The sequence below is a fragment of the Prionailurus viverrinus genome, chromosome D4 (genome assembly GCF_022837055.1).
Source record: "Prionailurus viverrinus isolate Anna chromosome D4, UM_Priviv_1.0, whole genome shotgun sequence".
Lineage (NCBI taxonomy): Eukaryota > Metazoa > Chordata > Mammalia > Carnivora > Felidae > Prionailurus > Prionailurus viverrinus.
Genome location: NC_062573.1, coordinates 85,093,595 through 85,115,635, shown reverse-complemented (window position 1 = coordinate 85,115,635; position 22,041 = coordinate 85,093,595). Strand labels below are relative to the sequence as shown.

General features: G+C 52.4%; 1 protein-coding gene across 6 annotated transcripts in view; it reads left to right on the top strand.

The window, feature by feature from the left end:
* SECISBP2 (SECIS binding protein 2) overlaps positions 1-22,041 on the top strand; it is a 40,986-nt gene that overhangs the window by 13,477 nt on the left and 5,468 nt on the right. For 5 of the 6 annotated variants that reach the window (XM_047829873.1, XM_047829874.1, XM_047829872.1 and 2 more), the window contains 7 exons: positions 1,290-1,412; positions 2,589-2,678; positions 4,062-4,194; positions 19,072-19,235; positions 19,702-19,837; positions 21,112-21,262; positions 21,736-21,956. In XM_047829873.1, coding sequence (XP_047685829.1) covers positions 1,290-1,412; positions 2,589-2,678; positions 4,062-4,194; positions 19,072-19,235; positions 19,702-19,837; positions 21,112-21,262; positions 21,736-21,956 — 1,018 coding nt within the window. The remainder of the gene's footprint in view (positions 1-1,289; positions 1,413-2,588; positions 2,679-4,061; positions 4,195-19,071; positions 19,236-19,701; positions 19,838-21,111; positions 21,263-21,735; positions 21,957-22,041) is intronic. The other variant, XM_047829876.1, reaches the window with a different exon arrangement.

Here is a 22,041-nt window from a genome sequence, read left to right as displayed (position 1 = left end):
CTTCCCCTCTGCTGCCGTCTCGCCATCTGAACCAGTTTTCCTGGCGCTCAGTTAAATTCTTAGAGTGGAGAGGTTTTGTTTTCCCAGAATCTCTTTTAAAATTCTATTTTGATTATAGGCACAAGGAAAGTTTTAGAAGCGTTCTAAGCCAGAGACGAGAAAATTGGGATCGCCTGTGGTCTGATAACCCAGAGGGCGTGGTCTCGTGTGTAACGGAGATGACGGGGTCACAATGGTTTTTCCCTCTGAAGCCTTCTGCTGTGAATTTTTATTACCACGATAATGTTACATCAGAACGTAATACCACAAAGACCTGCTTGTGAACAAGGTCATCTTCTCCTCCCTTTGTTGTTCCCTCCCAGGGAAGCCTGTGTCAACAGCCTGGTATGTGAGCTACTTCACGGTCCCCAGAGCATCAACAGATAGAGATTTTTTTGTTTTGCTCTTTGAGGTTTTTTTCTTTTAGACAAAAATGGGGTCATTCTGTACACATCATCCTTCACAGTTGCCTTGTTCACGAACAAGATTCCATGGACAGGTCCCGTGGGTCAGTAGGTAAACCTTCTTCTCAGTACCACTGGAGGCCAAGTCCCCGCTGGGGATGAGGCAGGACCCCAGATGCTCTGTTGGAGCCCCTGCTCTGTTAGTGCTTCTGTCCTGACAGTCCGGCGCTGTGCAGACAGGTACTGTTAGTGCCTCGGAAGGGAAGAAGAGGGAGAGGCTCCGAGGAGATGCCATTGCTCTTGAGCTGGAGTGACGGTACAGTCCTAGCCTACATCCAAGTGTGGGCGCGAGTGCAAAGGCCCTGAGGCCAAGGTGCATTTGACCTGATTGAAGAAAGGCCAAGGGACTGAGGGGGCGTGGGAACAGTGGCGTCACATCAGCCGGTGTGGGATGGGCCTAGGCAGTTCTCCCATCCGGAGGCTCCCCAGGGGGTTCCGATGTGTAGTTTAGGGACCACCGGGCCGTGGTGCCGGAAGGGGCACGCGAGTGTTTGAAAAGACTTCTGAGTCGGTATTAGAGACATTCATCTTCTTTGGCTCAAAAGTAGGTTTGTCCACGTCTATCAGTTTAAAAATAACCGGATGTGACAACTATTTCAGCAGACTTCTTTTCCTCGATTACTCTGCTGAACGCTGGCTCTCTGGAAAATAGGGACGAGGAGCCAGACTCGGAGCAGAGCTGCCCTGTGGTCGTACAACCTGATATCTCAAGTTTGCTGACTCATGGGAGTAAGCACTCTAGTGAATGTCTTAAAAACCCATGATTTTTGCTGTTTTTTGTTCTAGTCCAAAGCGTCACAAGGTGGCGATCCTGAGCAAAATGAAGTCTCAAGAAAGCATAAGAAAAAGAAAGAAAAGTCTAAATCGAAATACGAAGTTTTGACCATTCAAGAGCCGCCAAGGATTGAAGTACATTTATATTTATGACTCACCTCGTATGACGTAACAGTGGGTCTGTTGTGATAGAAACGTGGGTTCGTGCTGGCTTCCGAAGGGAAAGTCTCCATTATTTTCTTTAATAGTCTTTGCCCAGTGCTACAGAAAATAGTTGTCCCCCTTCTCCTTCACTGTGGTGGCCCGGCATAGTCCCCGAGTTGGCACGGGCGCCCAGCGAGCGCGAGAGTGCGCGAGCGGTCTAGACACGGACTGCCGCCTGGGGCCTGGTAGCGTGTGTACCGTGGGGCTCACGTTTACCCTCAGTATCTCGTTCACCTGGTCTTCCCTTGCCCTGACACGCTGGCTTTTGTGGGGTCTGCTTTTCTGTCCAGCAGTGTTACTCTCGTGTGCTTTACTCTGGAGAGAAAGTTAGAGTGCCCCAACTCCATCGGGGGCCCTGGCCGAGGGAGTTACATCCAACTTCCAGCGTTGCTCTGTAAATTCTTCTCCTGTGGCGCCCCGAGAAAGCCCGTGTCCTGCACGGAGTCGTGCTGGCTTCTGACTCCGTTCCAGACTCAGTGGCCTGGCTCCTGGCGCTGGCAGAAGTGTGTCTCAGCATCCAGCATAGGGCCAGACCTGACACTTTCCTGCATGCTTAGGGGCTCCCGGGGCTCCTGGAACTTCCCCCCCGAGGACTTTGGGGTCGCGCGTTTGAAGACCTACGACCCTGTAGAGCGTTGTTTTGTGCCAACGAGGAGCTCGTGTGTTTGTGCCCTCGTTTCCCACGTAACTTCTGCGACTCAGCTGAGATGTTAACAGAAGCACGCGAGGTGCTTTTAAATGGCGGGAACGTCGTCGTTAGAGGCCCCCTGCCCTATTTTCTAGCTTGGGGTCAGCACACGAGACAGGGAGGTTCTGTCTCCTGAGTCTAGACTGACCAACACGCTTGCAGCCTGTGCCCAGGGGGTCAGGGGCCCCCATGTCCTCAGGACCCTGCCCGCTGCCCTCTGGGGCGGGGCGGGGGGGGGGGGGATTACAACATTGCTCCGTAAATCTAAGAGCCAGACAGTGTGGGGCTGGTGTGGGTGCCCTTGAGGACTTGTGTGGGGCTCGTTACAGACAGAAGGACGTGAGCAAGGAAGGGCTTGCACCTAGGCACACTTGCTCCTCGTGGTCCGCGGATGGCTAAAGGGTGTGTGGTTTGCTCAGGACGCCGAGGACTTTCCCAGCCTGGCTGCCGCGTCTGAGCGCAGGGACCGAGGGGCATCTCCGCGACTTCAATCCAGACAGCAGCCACAGGTAATGTTCCGGTCAAACCCGTCACCGCTCCAGGCTGAACTTTTCTTGCTCGGCTAAACCTTGTTTTCCAGATTTCTTTATGTACCAAGACAGGTGGTTTGTTGTGATTCATTCCTTCACTGGAGAATCACATCCAGCATGTTGACATAAACGTGATCTAAGCTCAAATGTTTTGTCATCTTTGTGCCGAGACTTGGTCACTGACTGCCACTGCTGTGTCAGAAAGGAGGGGCACAGGCTGCTGGTACGGGGGGACAAGAATTCCTTTGTGAGGCAGCAGTGTCTAACGGAACCAAAATAAGAGAGCCTCTAAGGTTCGTACAAAGTGAAGAGCTGGGTCCCCTTGAACCCGCCCCCGGTGGATTCAGGGCTGAACTTGGGATTCGCCACCTAGATGGAGAGGTTGCACGTGGCCGGTGTCTTCTCTCGTCTCCAGCATCTTCGTTGTCCTTTCGCCTTTTGAGGTGGAATAATTTCACGTTTGCGAGAAGTAAAATTCTCAGCCCGTGTGCAAATTAACGGGATTCCCGTGTCATAACTGGGTCACCTTCCATCCCTGCCTGCGGAGGTCTCTGTAGCAGGTCTGTGGGGCCCTTTGTGTTCGCCCCTGACGTGGGCCCTCGTCCAGGCAGGAGGGCAGCAGTGGGGGTGCTGGAGTGCATGCATGCAGCAGTCTTCCAGACAGAGCTTACATTTGCTGAGTATATCCCACTCTGTGCCTAAAGTTAATACTTACCTGCTGTGTGTATCTTGAATCCTCTCCCCATGACTTCACGGCATTCAGTTGACTCACCTGGGCAGTTGCAGACTGGATGGGTGAGTCAGTGACCCCAGTCACTTAGCCTCACACAAACTTTTGTTGCCAGACTTCCTACAGGTCTTGGTTTTTTATCCATAAGTATGCACTCTTATTCACAGTGTAGCTGTAGACTGAAATGTTGCTGGTTTCATTATAAACCCAGGGCTCTGAGAGAAGGAGGAAATAAACAACTGTGGCAGTAGTACCGAAAGATAACGTGGGGGGCCCCTGGGTGGCTCAGTCGGTTAAGCATCCGACTTCGACTCAGGTCATGATCTCACGGTTTGTGAGTTCGAGCCCCGTGTCGGGCTCTGTGCTGACAGCTCAGAGCCTGGAGCCTGCTTGGGATCTTCTGCCTCCCTCTCTCTCTGCTCCCCTCAGCTCATACTCTGTCTCTTTCTCAAAAAATAAACATTAAAAAAAAAAAAAAAAGATAACGTGGCATCGTCTGGGATTTCTTTAATTTTTAGAAGATTTTTACGGTCTCTGAATCTGTTTCATTTTATCTTGTAGAGGATTGTCACAAAGTAAAGGGTTGTGAGAAGTAGTATTCTAAATAAACTTCTGATTTTTTAATTCCTTAGAATACTTTTAAAAACAGTGGAAAGAAGAGCCAGGTTCCAGTACAGCTGGATTTGGGGGGGATGCTGGCAGCCTTGGAAAAGAAGCAGCACGCTCAGAGCGCAAGAGCGTCCTCCAAGCCGGTGGTGTTCTCGGGTAAGGGTTTTTTCATCCCGACTGCTCTGTGACTGTTGTATCTTGTAATCAGAGGTATTTCTGTAGAATCCAGAGTGCATGGTAGTGGGATAAGGAGAAAGATAACCAGCAGGATGGATCGGGAGTCCAGAGATAAACCCACATATCTATGGGTGGTGAATCTTTGGCCAAATACGTTCATTAAAAGAACAGGGAACACTTTTAAAGATGGTGCTGGGACAGCTGGATTTCTACACACCACAGAAAACTGGGCTTCTGCCTCACGCCATATACATCATTTTCCTCAAAATGGGGCAGTGACCTAAGTGTGCGAACTAAACTCGTAAAAATGCTGGAAGAAAACAAAAGTCAGTTTCGTGACTCGTAATTAGACAGCGAACAGGACCACGTAAATAAAAACCAACCAAGGACTTCTGTGTCCCAGAGGATATTTTCAAGAAAGTGGAAAGATAATTTACTTGCAGAATGTGAGACCATGTTTGCAAGTCACATATCTGATGAGGGTTTGATGTCCAAAGATCTACGAACTCTTCCTACAACTCAACGATAAACACCTGCTGAAAAACAGTCAGAGGCATTGACTCGGCTCCGCAAGAAGATCCACACGGGACCAGTAACCCGTGAAAAGATGCTCCAAGGATCAGTCATCGCACAAATGCAAGCGAGCGCCTCAGCGAGCTGGCTCCTCACACCTGCTGTGGTCGCCGCAGTCAGACACGGGAAATAGGCGTTGGCGGGGATGTCGAGAGATGGGGGGCTCCCGGGGACGTGAGATGCCGAGACTGATTTGGGAAGCCGGCTGGCAGCTCCTCAGAACGCTAAGTGGAGGGCTGTCACGTGCCCGGCAATTCCATTCCTCTGTGCCCCCGGAAGAGTTGAAAACAGGAACTCGGACGCGTGCAAGCCGGTGTCGTAGCGGCTTTATCACCACAGTTAAAGGCGGAAGCCCCCACGCCCCGGGTGTGTACCCGCGCAGACGGCTACTGAGCGGGGTCCAGGCGTCCGGTGGCCGCTCCTCAGCCTTGGCAAGGAAGGCGGCCCTGCCACCCGCGCCCACGTGGGTGGACGTGACGACGGTGTGCTGACGAAACGAGCCAGCCTCCGAAGGGCACGTGGTGCGGGAAGTATCCGGAGTAGACAAAGACGCAGAGAGTGGATTAGAGGGCCGTGGGGGTTGAGCGGGGACAGACTTTCCGTGGGGGCACGAACATCCTTGGGCAATGGGGAGCGATGATGGTCGCGCAGCACTGCGCGTGATTGATGCCCCGGGTTGTGCGTTTCGGAATGGTTAAGAGACTAGATTTTTACAAGTTACTTAAACGTGATGACTTTAGAAGTGACGGTTAAATATTGCAACACTCGGATGCTCAGGGGCCTGAAATGTCTACTCTCTGGCCCTTTAAGAAAGGGACCCCAGCGGACCCTGGCCCGTCCGCCCATCATTTTTTTTGTGTTGTTTTTGTTTTGTTTTTTTGCTGTATTTCCAAGTTGCACATTGCCGACGTTGCCCCTGCCTGTGGGGGCGTGCACGTCATCACCTAGAGCTCAGCCTCCGTTTATGGGTCGTTTGTCTTTGGAGGCGAAGCATGCATATGGTGCGGTGCGCACATCCTGGGTAGGCCCTCTGCAGGGTTTTGGCACACGCAGACCTGTGGGACCCAGACTCCCGTCAGCATCCTCGGGAGCTCCCTCCGGCCCCTCCCAGCCCGTCCCTGCCGCTGCCCCAGGCAGCCCCGTGTGGATTCTAGGTCTGCCACGGAATCGTTTTTCCTGTCCGAGAGCTTCGCGTGAAGGGACTTGGTGGTACACGCTCCTTCGTGTAAGGCTTCTTTCGTGCGTCAGGGTGTTTGTTTTTGAGATTTACTCACGTTGTATATGTGTGTCTGTCGTTCCTGTTTGTTTTTCATTCAGGTGATGTTCAGGTACCACAAAAGTACGCATTTTAAAGGACACCGTTCGGTGGCGTGGAGTTCATCCACAGCGTTGTGTGGTCCTCGTCTCTCTGGTTCCACGTTTCCATCGTGCCAGAGGGAGACCCCACCCAGTCAGCCCTGCATTTCCCCAGCCCCTGGCAGCCACCAGCTCGCATTTTCTCTGTGCGTTTGCCCGTTCCGACGTGCTCGATAGACGGAATGGTGCGATTGTGTGACCTTTCGTGTCGGTCGGCTTTCACGGAGCAAAACATGTTTGGGGTTCGTCCGTGTTCCTGTGGGCGTTCGACTGGCTTTCGTGGCTGACTTGTAGTCCGGTGGCCACAGGTGTAGCCACTTACCCATCGACCGACATGCCGGTGGTTCCCACCTTTTGGCTGTGTGAATGATACTCTTGTGAATGTTCACGAACCAGTACTTGAGTATCTGGTTCTGATTCTCTTGGGAGTGGAATCGCTGGGCCACGTGGCAGGGATATACCTCGTCGGTGAACGTACCCGACCGTTTTCCGTACTGCTTGTGTGTGTTTTGCACTCACCGGTGACGTGTGAAAGTTCTGGTTCTCACCGACGTTTGGTCACGTCGGTCTTCATTCCAGCCATTCTTGGGGCGGTGGGGGGTGCAGGTGGCGTATTTTTGAAGCTGAAAATTGGAAATGCTGTCTGTCCTGTGGATCGTTTTTGTACGGGCCGCTGAGTGGTACGTACTGAGCATTTCTGAATCGCATTCTTGTGGCTACGGCAGGAGGACGGTTGTGTGCTACTTTCATGGTGACGTTTACTAAACGCCCAGTGTACAGTCCTGAAATATCTGAATGCAGTTAATTCAGCCGAAGTACAGGGGTTGAGGCACCAGTAGGCAGCATGTCCCCCGTCCAGTGTCCCTCCCTCGTGCTGCGTCCCTAGGACCGCCTGCCGTGGCACCACCAGTGGGGAGTGCGGAGGAGGCGCGGACTCCGGGCACGGCTCAGGCTGAGCGTCAGGGGCACCAGAATCACTGTTGGGGGGGGGGGGGGTGTTTTTAAGGAGCACTCGGTAGGATTTTTTGTTTGGTTCTTGCTTTTCACTTTTTATCGTGGAGGGTAACGGAAGGGAGAGAAGGTGGTGCACCCTCCCGCCACGTGCCCCTTACCCAGCTCCGGCACTTGTCAGCGCTGTGTCGGTCTTGTTGCATCTCTGACCCTACCTTTTATTTTCCTGAGGTGTTTGTTGTTTTTTTGTTTTTTTTTTAATTTTTTTTTTCAACGTTTATTTATTTTTGGGACGGAGAGAGACAGAGCATGAACGGGGGAGGGGCAGAGAGAGAGGGAGACACAGAGTCGGAAACAGGCTCCAGGCTCTGAGCCGTCAGCACAGAGCCCGACGCGGGGCTCGAACTCACGGGCCGCGAGATCGTGACCTGGCTGAAGTCGGACGCTTAACCGACTGCGCCACCCAGGCGCCCCTCCTGAGGTGTTTTAAAGCAACCGGTAGGCTTTATGTCATTGCACGCCGGAGGACCTCGGTGGCGGCCCTGGCTGATGGTGGCTGTATGTTTAACCACACCACTCTGCCGTCCTCCAGCGGTGTGAGGGCTTGTTTCTTATTAGCATCGAACGTCCAGCCTCCATTTCAATTTCCTGGACTGTCTCAGTGATGCTGGTAGTTGCATTCTTACCAGGATCCACGCTTGGATCCGTCACCAGTCTGGGCACATACACACCAACGCCCGGGACCGCTGCCCCTCGGATAGCCCTCCCTGAGCCTTACTTGTCTCAGCTCGTCTGTTTGGGAAAGGTCTGCAGGGCTCTGACTGTGTGTCTCAGACCAACCCAGGTGCTTTGGTAGAAGTTGGTAATTTGCTTTTACCTTTACATGTGGGCAAAGTCCGCTTTTCCTCGGCAGTTAGCTTTGGGCTTGTTCTGTATTTTTTTTTAATTTTTTTTTTTAATGTTTATTTATTTTTGAGACAGAGAGAGACAGAGCATGAATGGGGGAGGGGCAGAGAGAGAGGGAGACACAGAATCGGAAGCAGGCTCCAGGCTCTGAGCCATCAGCCCAGAGCCCGACGCGGGGCTCGAACTCACGGACCGCGAGATCGTGACCTGAGCTGAAGTCGAATGCTTAACCGACTGAGCCACCCAGGCGCCCCTTGTTCTGTATTTTTTAATGGGATGGTGAGTCAGGTGTGGCCACAGGAGGAGACAGAGGAGAGGCTCAGGAGAACACAGTTTATTGTACTCCCAGGTTCTTAGAGACAGGAGGTGTGGCCTTGGCTGGCAACAGGGTAGACGGCAGGCACAGGGCAGGAGCAAAGGGAGGGCTTTTAGAGGCCTGATGTTAGTGATGTTGAGCATCTTTTCATGCACCTGTTGGCCATCTGAATGTCGTCTTTGGAGAAGTGTCTGTTCATGTCTTTTGTCTTTTTTTTTTATTAAAAATTTTTTTAATGTTTTTATTTATTTTAGAGACAGAGCATGAGCAGGGGAGGGGTAGAGAGAGAGGAAGGCACAGAATCCAAAGCAGGCTCCAGACTTTGAGCTATTAGTACAGAGCCCGGTGTGGGGCTCAAACCCACAGACTGAGATCATGACCTGAGCCGAAGTTGGACAGTCAACCAACTGAGCCACCCAGGCGCTCCTTTTGTCTGTTTTTAATTGGATTATTTGGTTTTTTGGTTTTTTGTTTTGTTTTGTTTTGTTTTGTTTTTTTGGTGTTGAGTTGTGTAAGTTATTTATGTATTTTGGATACTAATCCTTTATTGCCTATGTCATTTGCATGTAACTTCTCCCATTCAGAAGGTTGTCTTTAAGTTTGATTGCTTCCTTCACTGGGCAGAAGCTTTTTATTTTGATAAAGTCTCAGTAGTTTTGTTTGTATTTCCTTTATCTCAGGAGACATATCTAGAAAAATTCTGCTACAGCCAGTGTCAGAGAAATTAGTGCCTATGCTCTCTTCTGGGATTTTTATGGTTTCAGGTCTTGAATTTAGGTCTTTAATCAATTTTCAACTTGTTTCTGTGTATGGTGTAAGAAAGCAGTTGTTTCGTTACTTTGCGTGTAACTGTCCAGTTTTCCCAGCACCATTTGTTGAAGAGACTTTTTCCCATTATATATTCTTGTCTCCACTGTTGAAGGTCCGTGAGCCATACAATTGTGGGTTTATTTCTAGCTTCTTTATTCTGTTCCATTGATCTGCGTGTCCGTTTTTGTGCTGGTTCGATTACTACAGTTTTGTGGTAGAGCTTGAAGTCTGGGATTATGATGCCTCCAGTTTGATTCTTCTTAAGATTGCTTTGGCTATTCGGGGTCTTCTGTTGTTCCATACAGATTTTAGGGTTATTCTAGTTCTGTGAAAAATGCTTTGATGTTTTGATAGGGGTTGCATTAAATCTGTAGATTGCTTTGGGTAGTATGCACGTCTTAACGATATTTGTTCTCCCCACCCACGAGCATGGAATATCTTTCCATTTGTGTGTGTTATGTTCAGTTTCTTCTACTGGGGTTGTATAGTTTTCAGAGTATGTGTCTTTCACCTCCTTGGTTAACTTTATTCCTAGGTATTTTATTATCTTTGCCGCAGTTGTAAATGGGACTGTTCTTAATTTCTCTTTAGTCTATTTCATTCTTAGTGTGTAGAAATACAACAAATTTCTGTACATTGATTTTGTATCCTGTGACTTTACTGAATTCATTTATCAGTTCTAGTAGTTTTTGGTGGAGTCTTTAAAGTTTTCTGTATATAGTATCATATCTAAAAATAGTGAAATTTTGACCTTTTCCTCACAGTTTGGAAGCCTTTTCTTTCTTTTTGTTGTCTGATTAACGTGTCTGGGACTTCCAGTACTTTGTGGAATAAAAGTGGTGAGAGCGGACATCCTTGTCTTGTTCCTGACCTTAGGGGAAAGCCCGCAGTTTTTCACCATTGAGGATGTTGTTAGCTGTGGATTTTTCATATGTGGCCTTTATTATGCTGAAGTGTGTTTCCTGTAGATCTACTTTGTTAAGGCTTTTTAACATGAATGGTGGTTGTAGTTTGTCAAATGTTTTTTCTGCATTCGTTGAAATGATCATATGGTTCTTATCCTTTCTCTTGTTGATGTGATGTATCACATTCATTGATTTGCAAATATTGAGCCCCACTTACATCCCAGGAATAAGCCCCACTTGATCGTGGTGAATGATTTTTTTTTAATGTGTTGTTGAGTTTGCTCATATTTTCTTGAGGGTTTTTGCATCTGTGTTCATCAGTGATGGAGGCCTGCAGTTCTCTTTTATTGTAGTGTCTTTATCTGGTTTTGGTGTCAGCATAATGCTGGCCTCATGGAATGAATTTGGAAGCTTTCCTTCCTCTTTTATATTTTGGAATAGTTTGAGAAGAATAGGTGTTAATTCTTCTTTAAATGCTTGGTAGAATCCACCTATGAGGCCCTCTGGTCCTGGACTTGAGTTTGTTGGGAGGTTTTTGATGACTGATGCAATTTCCTTGCTGGTAATTGGTCTGTTCAAATTTTGTATTTTTTCCTGATTCAGTTTAGTGGAGGTTATATGTTAGTAGAAATCTATCCTTTCTTCCAGGTTGTACAGTTTGTTGGCATATAATTTTCAATAATATTCTCCTATAATCCTCTGTGTTTCTGTGGTGTTAGTTATTTTTCCTCGTTCATTTCTGATTTTGTTGATTTCAGCCCTCTGTTTTTTTTCCATGAGTCCGGCTAAAAGTTTATCGCTTCTGTTGATCTTTGCAAAGAATCAGCTCTTGGTTTCATTGATCTGTTCTATTGTTTTGTTTTGTTTTTTGTTTAGTTCCCATATCATTTATTTCTCCTATAATCTTTATGATTTCTTTCCTTCTGCTGATTTGGGGGGTTGGTTTGTTCTTTTTCCACCTACTTTAGGTGTAAGGTTAGGTTATTTTAGACTTTTCTTGTTTCTTAAGGTAGACCTGTATTGCTGTAAACTTTGCTTTTAAAACCATTTTTGCTGCATCCCAAAGGTTTTGGACTATCATGTTTTCATTTTCATTTGTTTCCACGTGCTTTTTGATTTCTTAGTTGACCCATTCATTGTTTAGTAGTATGTTGTTTAACCTCCAATTATTTTTGGTCTTTCCAAATTTTTCTTTGTGATTCTTGGTTTCATAGTGCTGTGGTTAGAAAAGATGAATGGAATGACTTCTCTCTTTTTGAATTCGATGAGACTGGTTATGTGGCCTAATCTGTGATCTCTTCCAGAGAATGTTCCATGTGCGCTTTGAAAAGTGTGTACACTCTGTTTTATGATGAAATGTTCTAAATATATCTGTTGGATCCATCTGGTCAAATGTGTCATTCAAAGTCATTGTTTCCTTGCTGATTTCCTGCTTGGATTATCTGCCCATTGCCATAAGTGGAGCATTAAAGTCCCCTACTATTAACGTGTTACTGTTGATTACTCCCTTTATGTTTTTTAGTAGCTGCTTTGTGTTTGGGCACCTTCACGTTGGGTGCGTACATGTTTACAGTTATTGTCTTGTTGCCTTGTCCCTTTTATGAGTATAGGGTGTCCTTCTTTGTTTCTTGTTTTAGTCTTTGTTGTAAAGTTTATTTTGTCTGATAAAAGCATTGCTACGCTGGCTATCTTTTCATTTCTCTTTGCAGGATAAACACTCTTCCATCCCTTCCCTTTCAATCTGCATGTGGCTTTAGGTCTGAAATGAGGCTTTTGTAGGCAACATTTAAGCGTTTTGTTTTGTTTTAGTTCATTCTATCTTATGTCTTTTGACTCGAGCGTTTAGTCGTTTACATCCAAAGTAATTATTTTTTTTTTATTTTTATTTTTTTTTAATTTTTTTTTCAACGTTTTTATTTATTTTTGGGACAGAGAGAGACAGAGCATGAACGGGGGAGGGGCAGAGAGAGAGGGAGACACAGACTCGGAAACAGGCTCCAGGCTCCGAGCCATCAGCCCAGAGCCTGACGCGGGGCTCGAACTCACGGACCGTGAGATCGTGACCTGGCTGAAGTCGGACGCTTAACCGACTGCGCCACCCAGGTGCCCCCAAAGTAATTATTTATAGAAACGTATGCGTTGTCATTTTGTTACTTGTTCTATGATTCTTTTTGTAGATCGTCTCTGTTCCTTCTCTTGCTCTCTTCTCTCATGGTTTGCTGGCTTTCTTTAGTGATATATGTAGAGTTCTTTTTTTTTATTTTTGCATATGTGTTACCAGTGTTTGATTTGTGGTTGTCATTAGGTTTCCATATCATATCTTATACATAGTTTGTATTGAGTTGTTGGTCACTTAAGTTTGAATCCATTCTAAAAGCACTAAATTTTTACTCCTTTCCCACTGTGTTTTGGGTATATGGTGTCATAGTTTACATCCTTTTATTTTGTGAATTCTTTGACTGAATTTTATAGATAATGCTTAATTTTACTGCTTTTGTGCTCCCTGCCTTTCTTACTCATGCTTATGTGGTTTTTCCTTTCCACTTACAGAGGCCCCTTTAAAATTTCTTGTAGGGCTCGGTTAATGGTGATGAATTCCTTTAACTTTTGTTTGTTTGGGAAACTCTTCATCTCTCATTCTATTCTGAATGACAGCCTTGCTGGCTAGAGTGTTGTCAGCTGCAAGTTTTTTCCTTTCAGCATCTTGACTAGATCGTGCCACACTCCCTTCTGGCTTGCAGAGCTTCTGCTGAAAAATCAGCTGATGACCTTATGGGGTTTCCCTGGTATGTAATTGTTTTCTCCCTCACTGGTTTTAAAATTGTCCCTTTATCAGTAATTTCTGCCATTTTAAGTTTTTTGTTTTTTATACATTTATTTATTTTTGAGAGACAGCGAGAGACAGAGTGTGAGCAGGGGAGGGGCAGAGAGAGGGGGAAACACAGAATCCGAAGGAGGCTCCAGGCTCCGAGCTGTCATCACAGAGCCCGACACGGGGCTCAAACCCACAAACTGTGAGATCATGACCTGAGACGAAGTCAGACGCTCAACCGACTGAGCCACACAGTGCCCCTCTGCCATTTTAGTTACTAAGTATTTTGGGGTGGACCTCCTTGGTTTATTTTGTGTGTATGGCAGGGGAGCTCTGTGCCTCCTGCATCTGGATTTTTGTTTCTTTCCCCAGATTTGGGAAGTTTTCATCTATTATTTCTTTAAATTAGCTTCCTGCCCTCCTTTCTCTTCTGGGACTCCTATAATATGAATGTTATGACACTTGATGGTGCTGCTAAGTTCCTTCCCTTAGTCTTTTTTCATTTTTTATTATTTTTCTCTCTCCTTTTCTACTTGATGGTTTTCGTTTCCCATTGTTATGTTCCCCAGGTCACTGATCGGTTCTTTCTTCTGCTTCCTCTAGTCTACAGTTTATTCCATCTCGTGCACTTTAATCCAGTTATTAAGTTCTTTGTCTCTGATTGGTTCTTTATCTACATTTTCTCTCTCTTTGTCAAGGGTGTCACTGAGGTCCTCCACTCTTTTCTCAAGTCCACTGAGTTTTTTTAATGACCATTACTTTAAATCTCTGTCAAGAATATCATTTAACTCCATTTCGCTTAGCTCTCTTGCTCCGATTTTGCCGTGTTCTTTCTTTGGGACATACTCTTCTGTCTCCTCATTTTGTCTAATTCTGTTTCTGTGTGTTAGGAAAGTCAGCTGTGTCTCCTGCTCTTGGAAGTCGTGGCCTTATGAGGAAGAGGTTCTGCAGTGCCCTGTGGTGCAGTGTCCCCTGTTCCCTAGGGCCTGGCATTTCAGGGACGTCACCTGCACGTGTTGCATGTGCCCTACTGTTGTGGCCTAGGCACTTTTTCCTTCAGTCTGCAGTGGCTCTCTGTGCCTGTTTTGGGCAGTGTTTGGTCCCAAACAGTGTTGTGAGTGTTGTGAGCTCACCAGTCAGGGGCTGCTGTAGGCTTGAGTCAGACCGGATGTTTGCCAGCAATGCGGTAGCACCGACCGAACTGCAGGGAGCTTTCCCTGTGTTGTCTCCTGAGAAGCTTGTGTTGGTGGGTGGGTCCTGCAATCAGACCAGATGTCCGACCCCTGCACTGCTGGGGCCACGGTCGGACCTGTGTGTGTGTGGTGATTGTCCCCTGTCCTGGGGCAGGAATCACTTGGGAGTGGTGCTGGGCTCTTGTGGAGTTGCTTGCTCACTGCCTGGCTTGTGGCACTGGTTTGGATGGGCTTGGGCCCAGGGCACGTTGGAGGGGGAGATTGACCGGAGAGCTCTGGGGCGGAGCTCCTGATACCAGCAAGGTCCCTGCTGGTCCGCTGCCACTGGGGACCTGCGGTGCACAAGGAAAACTCCCGGAGGCGGGCCTGGATGCAGGGGGTAGGTCTGCAGAAGAGCATGGGAGTGAGGGGCTCAGTGCTGGCAAGGTCCAGTCCACTGTGGGAGGGGGCCTGCATCTCTGCCCCAGAAAGCTGCCGAGGCCAGGGTCGGGGGGCAGGTCCTCAGGAGAGGGCAGGGCTGGGGTGTGGGCAGGACACAGTGTTACCAAGAAAGGTGGAGAGTGTTCACTCTGTGCTGGTTCCCACAGGTTCCTGGGTGTCTCGGCTGGGGGGTGGGGGAGGGAAATGGCACCTGCCAGCTCTTTTGTTCTGGGGGAAGTCTTCCGAGGATCCCTGCCCCTCCGGCGCATGCTCTGAGATCAGTAAACGCATCTTCCTCCCGCATACCCCAGGCCTGTTTTCAGCCTGCTGCTTGTAGGCTGTATCTCCGCAAGGCTACCGTGCTGTCTCTGTGAGGGTGGGTCTCCGTCTCCTGTAGCCCTCCAGTTCTCCCGGCGCAGAGTTATTGATTCTTAACGTTTCAGGTGCTGTGCCCTGCTTGACTAAGAACCCCACAGTGTTTGACCTGTCCGGTTTTCAAAGCCAAGTATGGTGATTCATCTTCCCACTGTGGGTTCTGGGTGTCTGGTGTGGGGTCTCTCTTCTCCACTCTGCACCTGGTGCATTTCTCCCTCCTGTGGACGGTCCTACAGGTCCATTTGGCTCCAGGCCGTGTCTCCACCCTTCCCACCATCTTTGATGTGGCCTCTTCCATACATTTAGCTGTGGAGAGTCTGTTCTGCCTGTCTTCAGGTCCTTTTCTGGGTTATTTACACTCACGCGGCTGTTATCTAGGTGTAACCATGGGATGGGCTGAGCCTAGGACCCGCCTACTCTGCTGTCTTCCCCAGAAGTAAGATTTAGCCTTAAAAGACCCTAGGATTTTCAAAATGGTCAACGAGCATTGGCTTCAACTTAAAGTCACCAGCCGCATTAGCCCCGATGAGACGGCCGGCCCGTCTTTGGAAGCTTTGAAGCCAGGCGCCGACTTCTCTCCAGCCACGGGAAGTCCTAGGTGGCATCTTCTTCCTATGGGAGGCTCTGGCCTCGGCCCCGAACACCTGCCGGTGAGTGCGGCCGTCGTCGTGATTCCCTCAGCCGGATGCTCTAGAGAACTTGCCGCAGCTGCCCCTTCCAGCACTTCCATGTCGGGGTGACGGCCTCCTTCCTCAGACCTCCGGAAACCACCTCCGCTTGCTTCAGACTCGTCCTCTGCAGGCTCCTCACCTCTGTCAGCCTTCACGGGACTGAAGAGTCAGGGCCTCGCTCTGGGTTAGGCTTCTCTGGGTTAGGCTTCTCGGAAGGGAAGGCTGCGGCCGGTTTCATCTTCTGTCCAGACCACTAAAACGTTCTCTGCATCAGCAGTAAGGCTGTTTTCCCTTTTTTTTTTTTTTTTTTCTGTTAAGAAATAGAGGGGCACCTGGGTGGCTCTGTCAGTTAAGTGTCCGACTTCGGCTCAGGTCACGATCTCTCGGTTCATGGGTTTGAGCCCCACGTTGGGCTTTGTGCTGACAGCTCAGAGCCTGGAGGCTGTTTCGGATTCGGTGTCTCCCTCCCTCTCTGCCCCTCCCCCTTTCCGAATACCCTAGGCCTGTTTTCAGCCAGCCTGCTAGGGCGTGCGCGCTCTCAAAAATAAACAGTAAAAAAAAATTTAGAAAGGGCATGCAAGTGGTGGAGGGGCAGGGGGGAGAGAGAATCTTGAGCAGGTCCCAGCACAGAGCCTGATGCAGGGCTTGATCTCGTGACTGTGAGATGGTGACATGAACCGAAATCAAGAGTCGGACGCTTTACCGGCCTAGCCACCCAGGCTCTCCCGCTTCTACTTTCGTACTGTCCGTGCGTTCGCTGGAGTGGCAGTTAGCGCCCTTCAGGAACCACCGTGGCGGTCATAAGAGCTCTAGGCCTTTGGCTCGTCTCGGCTTTCACCGGGCCTTCTTGTGGCTGAGCACGTAGAGGCCATTGGCGGGATTGTCAGCTGGCTTGATCTCAGTGCCGCTGTGTCTCAGGGCCTGGGGGGGCCCAAGGAAGGGGACAGAGACCGGGGAACGGCCGGTCAGTAGAGCAGTCAGTGCATAAACACTTACCGATTAGGTTCCGCGTCTTACACGCGCGTGGTTCGTGGGGCCCCGAACAGTTGCGGTGGGAAGTCCCAAGATCACTGGTCACAGGTCACCACAAGCAGTAATAATGATGAAAAAGATTAAGATCTTGTGTGAATTGCTGCAGAGAGACACGGGGTGCAAATCTGACTGGAAAAATGGCGCCGGGAGACTGGCCAACACAAGTGCCCGTGCTCCGGGTGCCGTCGCGCTCTGGCCTCCACTGTCGTCCGCGAGACGGCAGGTGCCCCTGGTCCCGCTCCCGTTGTGGTGAACTGCTGTCCCCCTGCTCTCTGTGGTCGACCTTCGGCACTGGGCCCGGGTGAGTGTGGTGTGCATCTATCTCCGTGTGCCCTGTCTTGGCTGTGCCTTGGCTCTGGACACCGATGCTCTCCTCAGACTCGGGAACTTTCAGGCCCGTTTCTCTCGTCTCCCTCACCCCACGTTATGCGTGCATCAGTCTGCGGGCCGTCGCCCCACTGTCCTCAGGTCGGGTCGCGTTTCTTAATCCCTTTGAATGTTTTCTTGGAACTGAATCGCTTGTATTGATTCCTCTTCGTCCTCACTGGCGTTTTTGCCGTGTCAGGCCTACTGCGGGGCCCTCTCTACGGTTTCTGTTCACCGAATCCCTGGCTTCAGATGTGCTCACACATTTGCCTCGAGTCCCTCGTCGGCCACGTCCCGCAGCTAGCAGCGCTCACCCGGCTTCTCTTCTCATCCTTTTCTGGAAGTCTCAGAATTTCTTGAGAATAGCGAACATTTTAGTTAGCATGTTGTCACAGCTCGGGATTCTGAATCCCGCCACCCCCCACCCCCACCCCCGAGAGCAGTGATGGCAGTGGTTTCGTTGGGGATTTTTTAGTAACTGCGCAGGTCTGAATCTGAGAGCTCGCTGGTGTCTCAGCTCGGTGGCTTTTCCCTGTTCCTACTGTCTGTGGCGCTCCAGGGGTCACTCCTGCATCTGCACGGCACACACACCGGAGGTTGTGCTCAAACGCGTGGAGATCGCACAGGCGCCTCCACCCGTGTGGTCACAGGTGTGTGTTCGCTTGCGGGCCGTGCTCAGGCCGGCCGTGGCTCGGGGCCCTGGGACTCGTGTGATGCCTGCACACGCACGAGGGCTCTGTCGCCGGCAGGGATGTGGGCGGCCTGGCTCTCGCCCTGCCGCTTGCCCGCAGACGACCACCGCCGAGGCTGCCTGCCCTGCCTGCTGCCGGGTCACCTCTCTGAACGCTCACGCTCTGAATCCAGCAGCCCCTTCCGGCAGAGACCGTGAAGCTGCAGGTTTTCGCGGGTGCTCCTCCGCCCTGGTGCAGCCAGCTGTTGGCAGGGGGAGAATGGGAGCACCCCGGACGGGATGCCCCAGACCGTGCTGTTCCCACCGGACCTCGACGGAGCACCGGTGGAGCTGTGTCATTTGCTGTCAGCCTTTGGTCGCATCCGAGGGGGCTGACGTGATCGGTCATGACAGTTGTGTCCCGCTTGGTGGCTGCTCTTGGGGCTGGGGGTTGGCGTCTTCACTGTGCGTGTGGGAGGGATCCCAGGCGACCTGCTCGTGCCGTGTGTGGAGAGTCGCCTGGCGGAGGGCAGACGGGAGGGGCCCAGGTGGCGGGAGTCACAGGAGCCCGGCGGAGGTCCTGCCTTGGGAGGTGGCATTAGGGACAGAGCGAGCGGATGTGAGCAGGGTCAGCACGGGGTGGTTCAAGAACGGCTCGTCGCTTGTACGTCTCAAACCGACCGTGGGAGCACAGCTTCGGAGATCCCAGCAGCTGCACGGGGCTGGCGGTGGCTTGGAGCCGGAGTGCAGACCCGTTGTGTGCCGAAGCAGGTCACCCGGCGTGCCGCCAGGGAAGACGCCAGTAACCTCTGTATTCCAGACCCGAGGAGGGCAGGGAGATAGTGGGGTCCTTGACGCTGGATGGTGGGGACGTGGGGGTATTGTCCCGTTCTCTTTTCTGGGGTGTGTGTGAGGAAATGGTCCCAGAGAAAGGGAAGAGGGTTTCCTCGCAGCCAGAACGAGCTGGGAAGGGGAGCAGGATGGGCAAGGCACAACTGTGATCTTGTGTGGATGGTGGGCTGATGTCACCAGCTGCACAGGAGCTGATCGAGGAGAGTGCATTTATGTCTGGAAAACTCGAGAATCCGCCAGAAGAATTCCTAGAATCTTATAAGCTAGGGAGGGAGGAGGGATGTGTGGAAACCCATGGCCCCTTCTGCAGAGGCAGGGTCAGCTGGAAATGGGGAGGCACTCCTTGGGAGAGCCGTCGTGAGTACGCGCTGTCTGGAAATACCTAGTGTCAGGAGGGTGGGGGCCCACCCCACCCCCAGTCTGCCCTCTCCCGGGCAGCGTGCAGGTGCCATCACAGGGATAGGATGACGCTTCTCCCCAGATCAGTTGATGGCTCTTTCGGATCTCCCCCAGAAGACACTGAACTCCCCTGAGAGCCGTTGCCCGTGACAGGGTTGTGTGAGCATCCGTTGGATGAGGGCGAGGGAGGTCACGGGCGGACGGGCAGTGTGGCGGCGACCTGATGAGTGCGTCCCCTCCGTGTGGCAGTTGGGGCGGTGCCGGTTCTCTCCAGAGACCCCGCGTCGGGGAAGAAGGGCCACTTCAGCCAGGTGAAGACCCCACACAACCCCTTGGACTCCAGCGCCCCGCTGATGAAGAAGGGGAAGCAGAGGGAGGTCCCCAAGGCCAAGAAGCCGACGTCATTGAAGAAGGTACAGGGTGGCCATTTGAAACTGGGCGCGGAAAAACCCAGGACTCTCCTGTGTGTGCGTTACGTCTTCCGGCCCCTAGCGTTTTACGTGTGGATGTGGACTCCCCTTGCATGTGCCCTATGAAGAGGCGTGTGTGGTTCTCTGAAGAGCGGTCCCCCCCGGGTGACAGGGCAGAGGGGACGTGGCAGGGCACCCCTGCTGCTGCAGGCGGGGAGTGCTTGGCCGTGACGTCCTCCTTCTCACCCCACCTGGGGTCATCTGCCTGCCGTTCAGATTCCATGGATGCGGGTCCCGTTGGGGCTGTCGCGGCCGGCGGAGGGTGGCCCGGGTCCAGCGTGCCCGGCTCTGCAGGCCCCGGGGAGGCGCGGTGTCCGCGAGCTGACCTCGGGTGGCGTGTTTTGCAGGAGAGCTTTTCATTTGAGAGGACAAGCGTGTAGGTGTTTTAATCGCTTCTTTAATTTTAAAGATTATTTTGAAAGAACGGCAGGAGAGAAAGCAGCAGCGACTCCAAGAAAACGCCGTGAGCCCGGCTCCTGCCAGTGACGCCGCGCTGGACGGAGAGAGCGGTGGCGACGAGGCCCTGGAACAAGCCGAGCCCTCAGGTACGGAGCGCGTTTGCTGCCCCGCGGGCTCCAGCGGGGGCGGCCGTGTGCGGGGCCATCGGGAGCCCGGTCGTGAAGGCGGGTCGTTGTCGGAGCCCCCGTGGGCGGACACATCTCCCGGCGCCTGCGCTCCAGGCTCCGGGGACAGCGGGGCGAGGTCCCCAGGGCAATCCGTGAGTCCTCGAACGGTTCCCGCGACCTGAAGTGGCCGTGACGGTGACCGCCAGTAAGTGCAGGGTAGTTCTCCCAGCAGCGTGGGTCGTGGTGCCGTGTGGAGAACACGCTCGGGAGCTTCTACTGAGCTACGCGCTCAGAGCAGGACACGGAGTGTGAGCCTGCGGTTTGCGGACTTCTCACAGAGCGAGCACGGCGCCCGGCTCAGAAGCACAGCAGCCCCCGTGCCCTCGGCCCGGGGCCTCACCCAGACTTTGTTCCAGGGGAATCCTGCCACCTCTGCCCCTCCAGCCCGCGGCGTGTCTGTGGCCTGTGGCGGTAGTCCCCTGCCGCGTGGCACTGGGGTGTGTTCACAGGCCACGTGGCAGGTGGGCGTCCAGGGAGTTTCTGCTCTGGGGTCACCAGAAGCAGGGGCACCGGCAGTGTGTGTGCGTGTGCGTGTGTGTGTGTGTGTGTGTGTGTAGGATGTGGGCACCCCCTCCTGTCGGCATGTGCCTGGAGGGCCTCTGGGCTTGGGGGTCCACTGCCATCCACCCTTAGATGCCTTCTGCCAGGCGGGCTTCCCGGGGCTTTTCCGGGTCCGCCCCCCAGACGTCGTCCGTCACATGTGCTGTCCTGGTGGGCAGACTCCTCTGGTGACGTGTCCCCTCCCGTGTACTTGGAAGTCTCCAGAAGTCACGGGGACCATGAGCTTGAAGCTCGTAGTTGGGATGTTTGAGTTTGGATCTCACCAAAGGGTCATTTGCTGAAGAAGCCGTCTGAACCGTTTTGTATGAAGAGTCAAGAACTGTGTAATTTAAAACTGGGCGATACGAACTTCAGGTTAAATTTCAAAATTAAATCTGGCAACTGAACTGCCCGTTTCGGGACGGCTAACATGGTAAATTGTAGGAGTGTCCCTCCAGCGATCGTCAGTGGCTAAGTCGGGTTGGGGAGGGAGCAGAGCGGGAGGTGGTCCTTCTGTTTCTCCCAAGCCGTCAGCATGCGTCGCGTCACCAGCCCGCCCGGTGTGGCGTCCAGCGGTGGCATTGTGATGGGGCTGCTCTGGAGACCCCAGCCCGCAGGTGCGTGCCACGGCCTCTTTCTCTGTGGCGTCGCAGAGGGGACGGAGGAGTCGGCGGCCCCCACTCCCACGGGGCAACGCAAGTCAGAAGAGCCGCCGAGAACCGAGTCCCAGAAGGAGGCGGACGGCCTCTGCCCGGTCCCCGACGGCGCCGGCTGCCCCAGGATCCACAGCCGGAGATTCCGGGAGTGAGTGACCGTCCGGGGCGGGTGGTGCTTGCTCTGGCGTTGAGCGCCGGGCCCTCCTGTCGTGACGTGCCCCGGCCGTGGGGCCAGGCCCGGTTTCCGTCCTCGTCCTGACCCCACGTCCGGCCACCTGATCTGCGGGGTGTTTGTCCTGCTGGTGTGAAGGCAGAGGCGCTGTGCAGTCGAGGTTGGCGTTGTGGGGGGATGAGCGGGGAGCGGCCGGCTCCGTCTCGTGCTCTGCTTTCTCGGGAGCCCGCCTCCTTCCCAGGCACAGTCCACACTCGGGGTGTGGGTTTTGTGAGCAGCAGCTGCCGTGGGGCTCAGTGGCGGGCCGCTGGGGGAGCCGGGCACAGTGGCTCTGTCCCTTGTGGTCGGGGCTCAGGGAGGACACGAAACCCAGTGGGCCGGGAGCCCCGCGTCTTTGGCCCCCGGAGGGCTGTGCGGCTTCCGCAGCTGCCTCGGCCCCTTTCTTTCAGTTACTGCAGCCAGATGCTGAGCAAGGAGGTGGACGCCTGCGTCACGGACCTGCTCAGAGAGCTGGTGCGCTTCCAAGACCGGATGTACCAGAAGGATCCGGTCAAGGCCAAGACCAAGCGCCGGCTGGTGCTGGGGCTGAGGGAGGTGCTCAAGCACCTGAAGCTCAGGAAGCTGAAGTGCATCATCATCTCCCCCAACTGTGAGAAGATCCAGTCGAAAGGTAACGAGCTGGGCCGTGTCGTCCCTGCACGGCCGCAGCCGGGGCGGCTTCTCCCCGCCTGTGATCGGGGGCCGTTTCCAGGGGG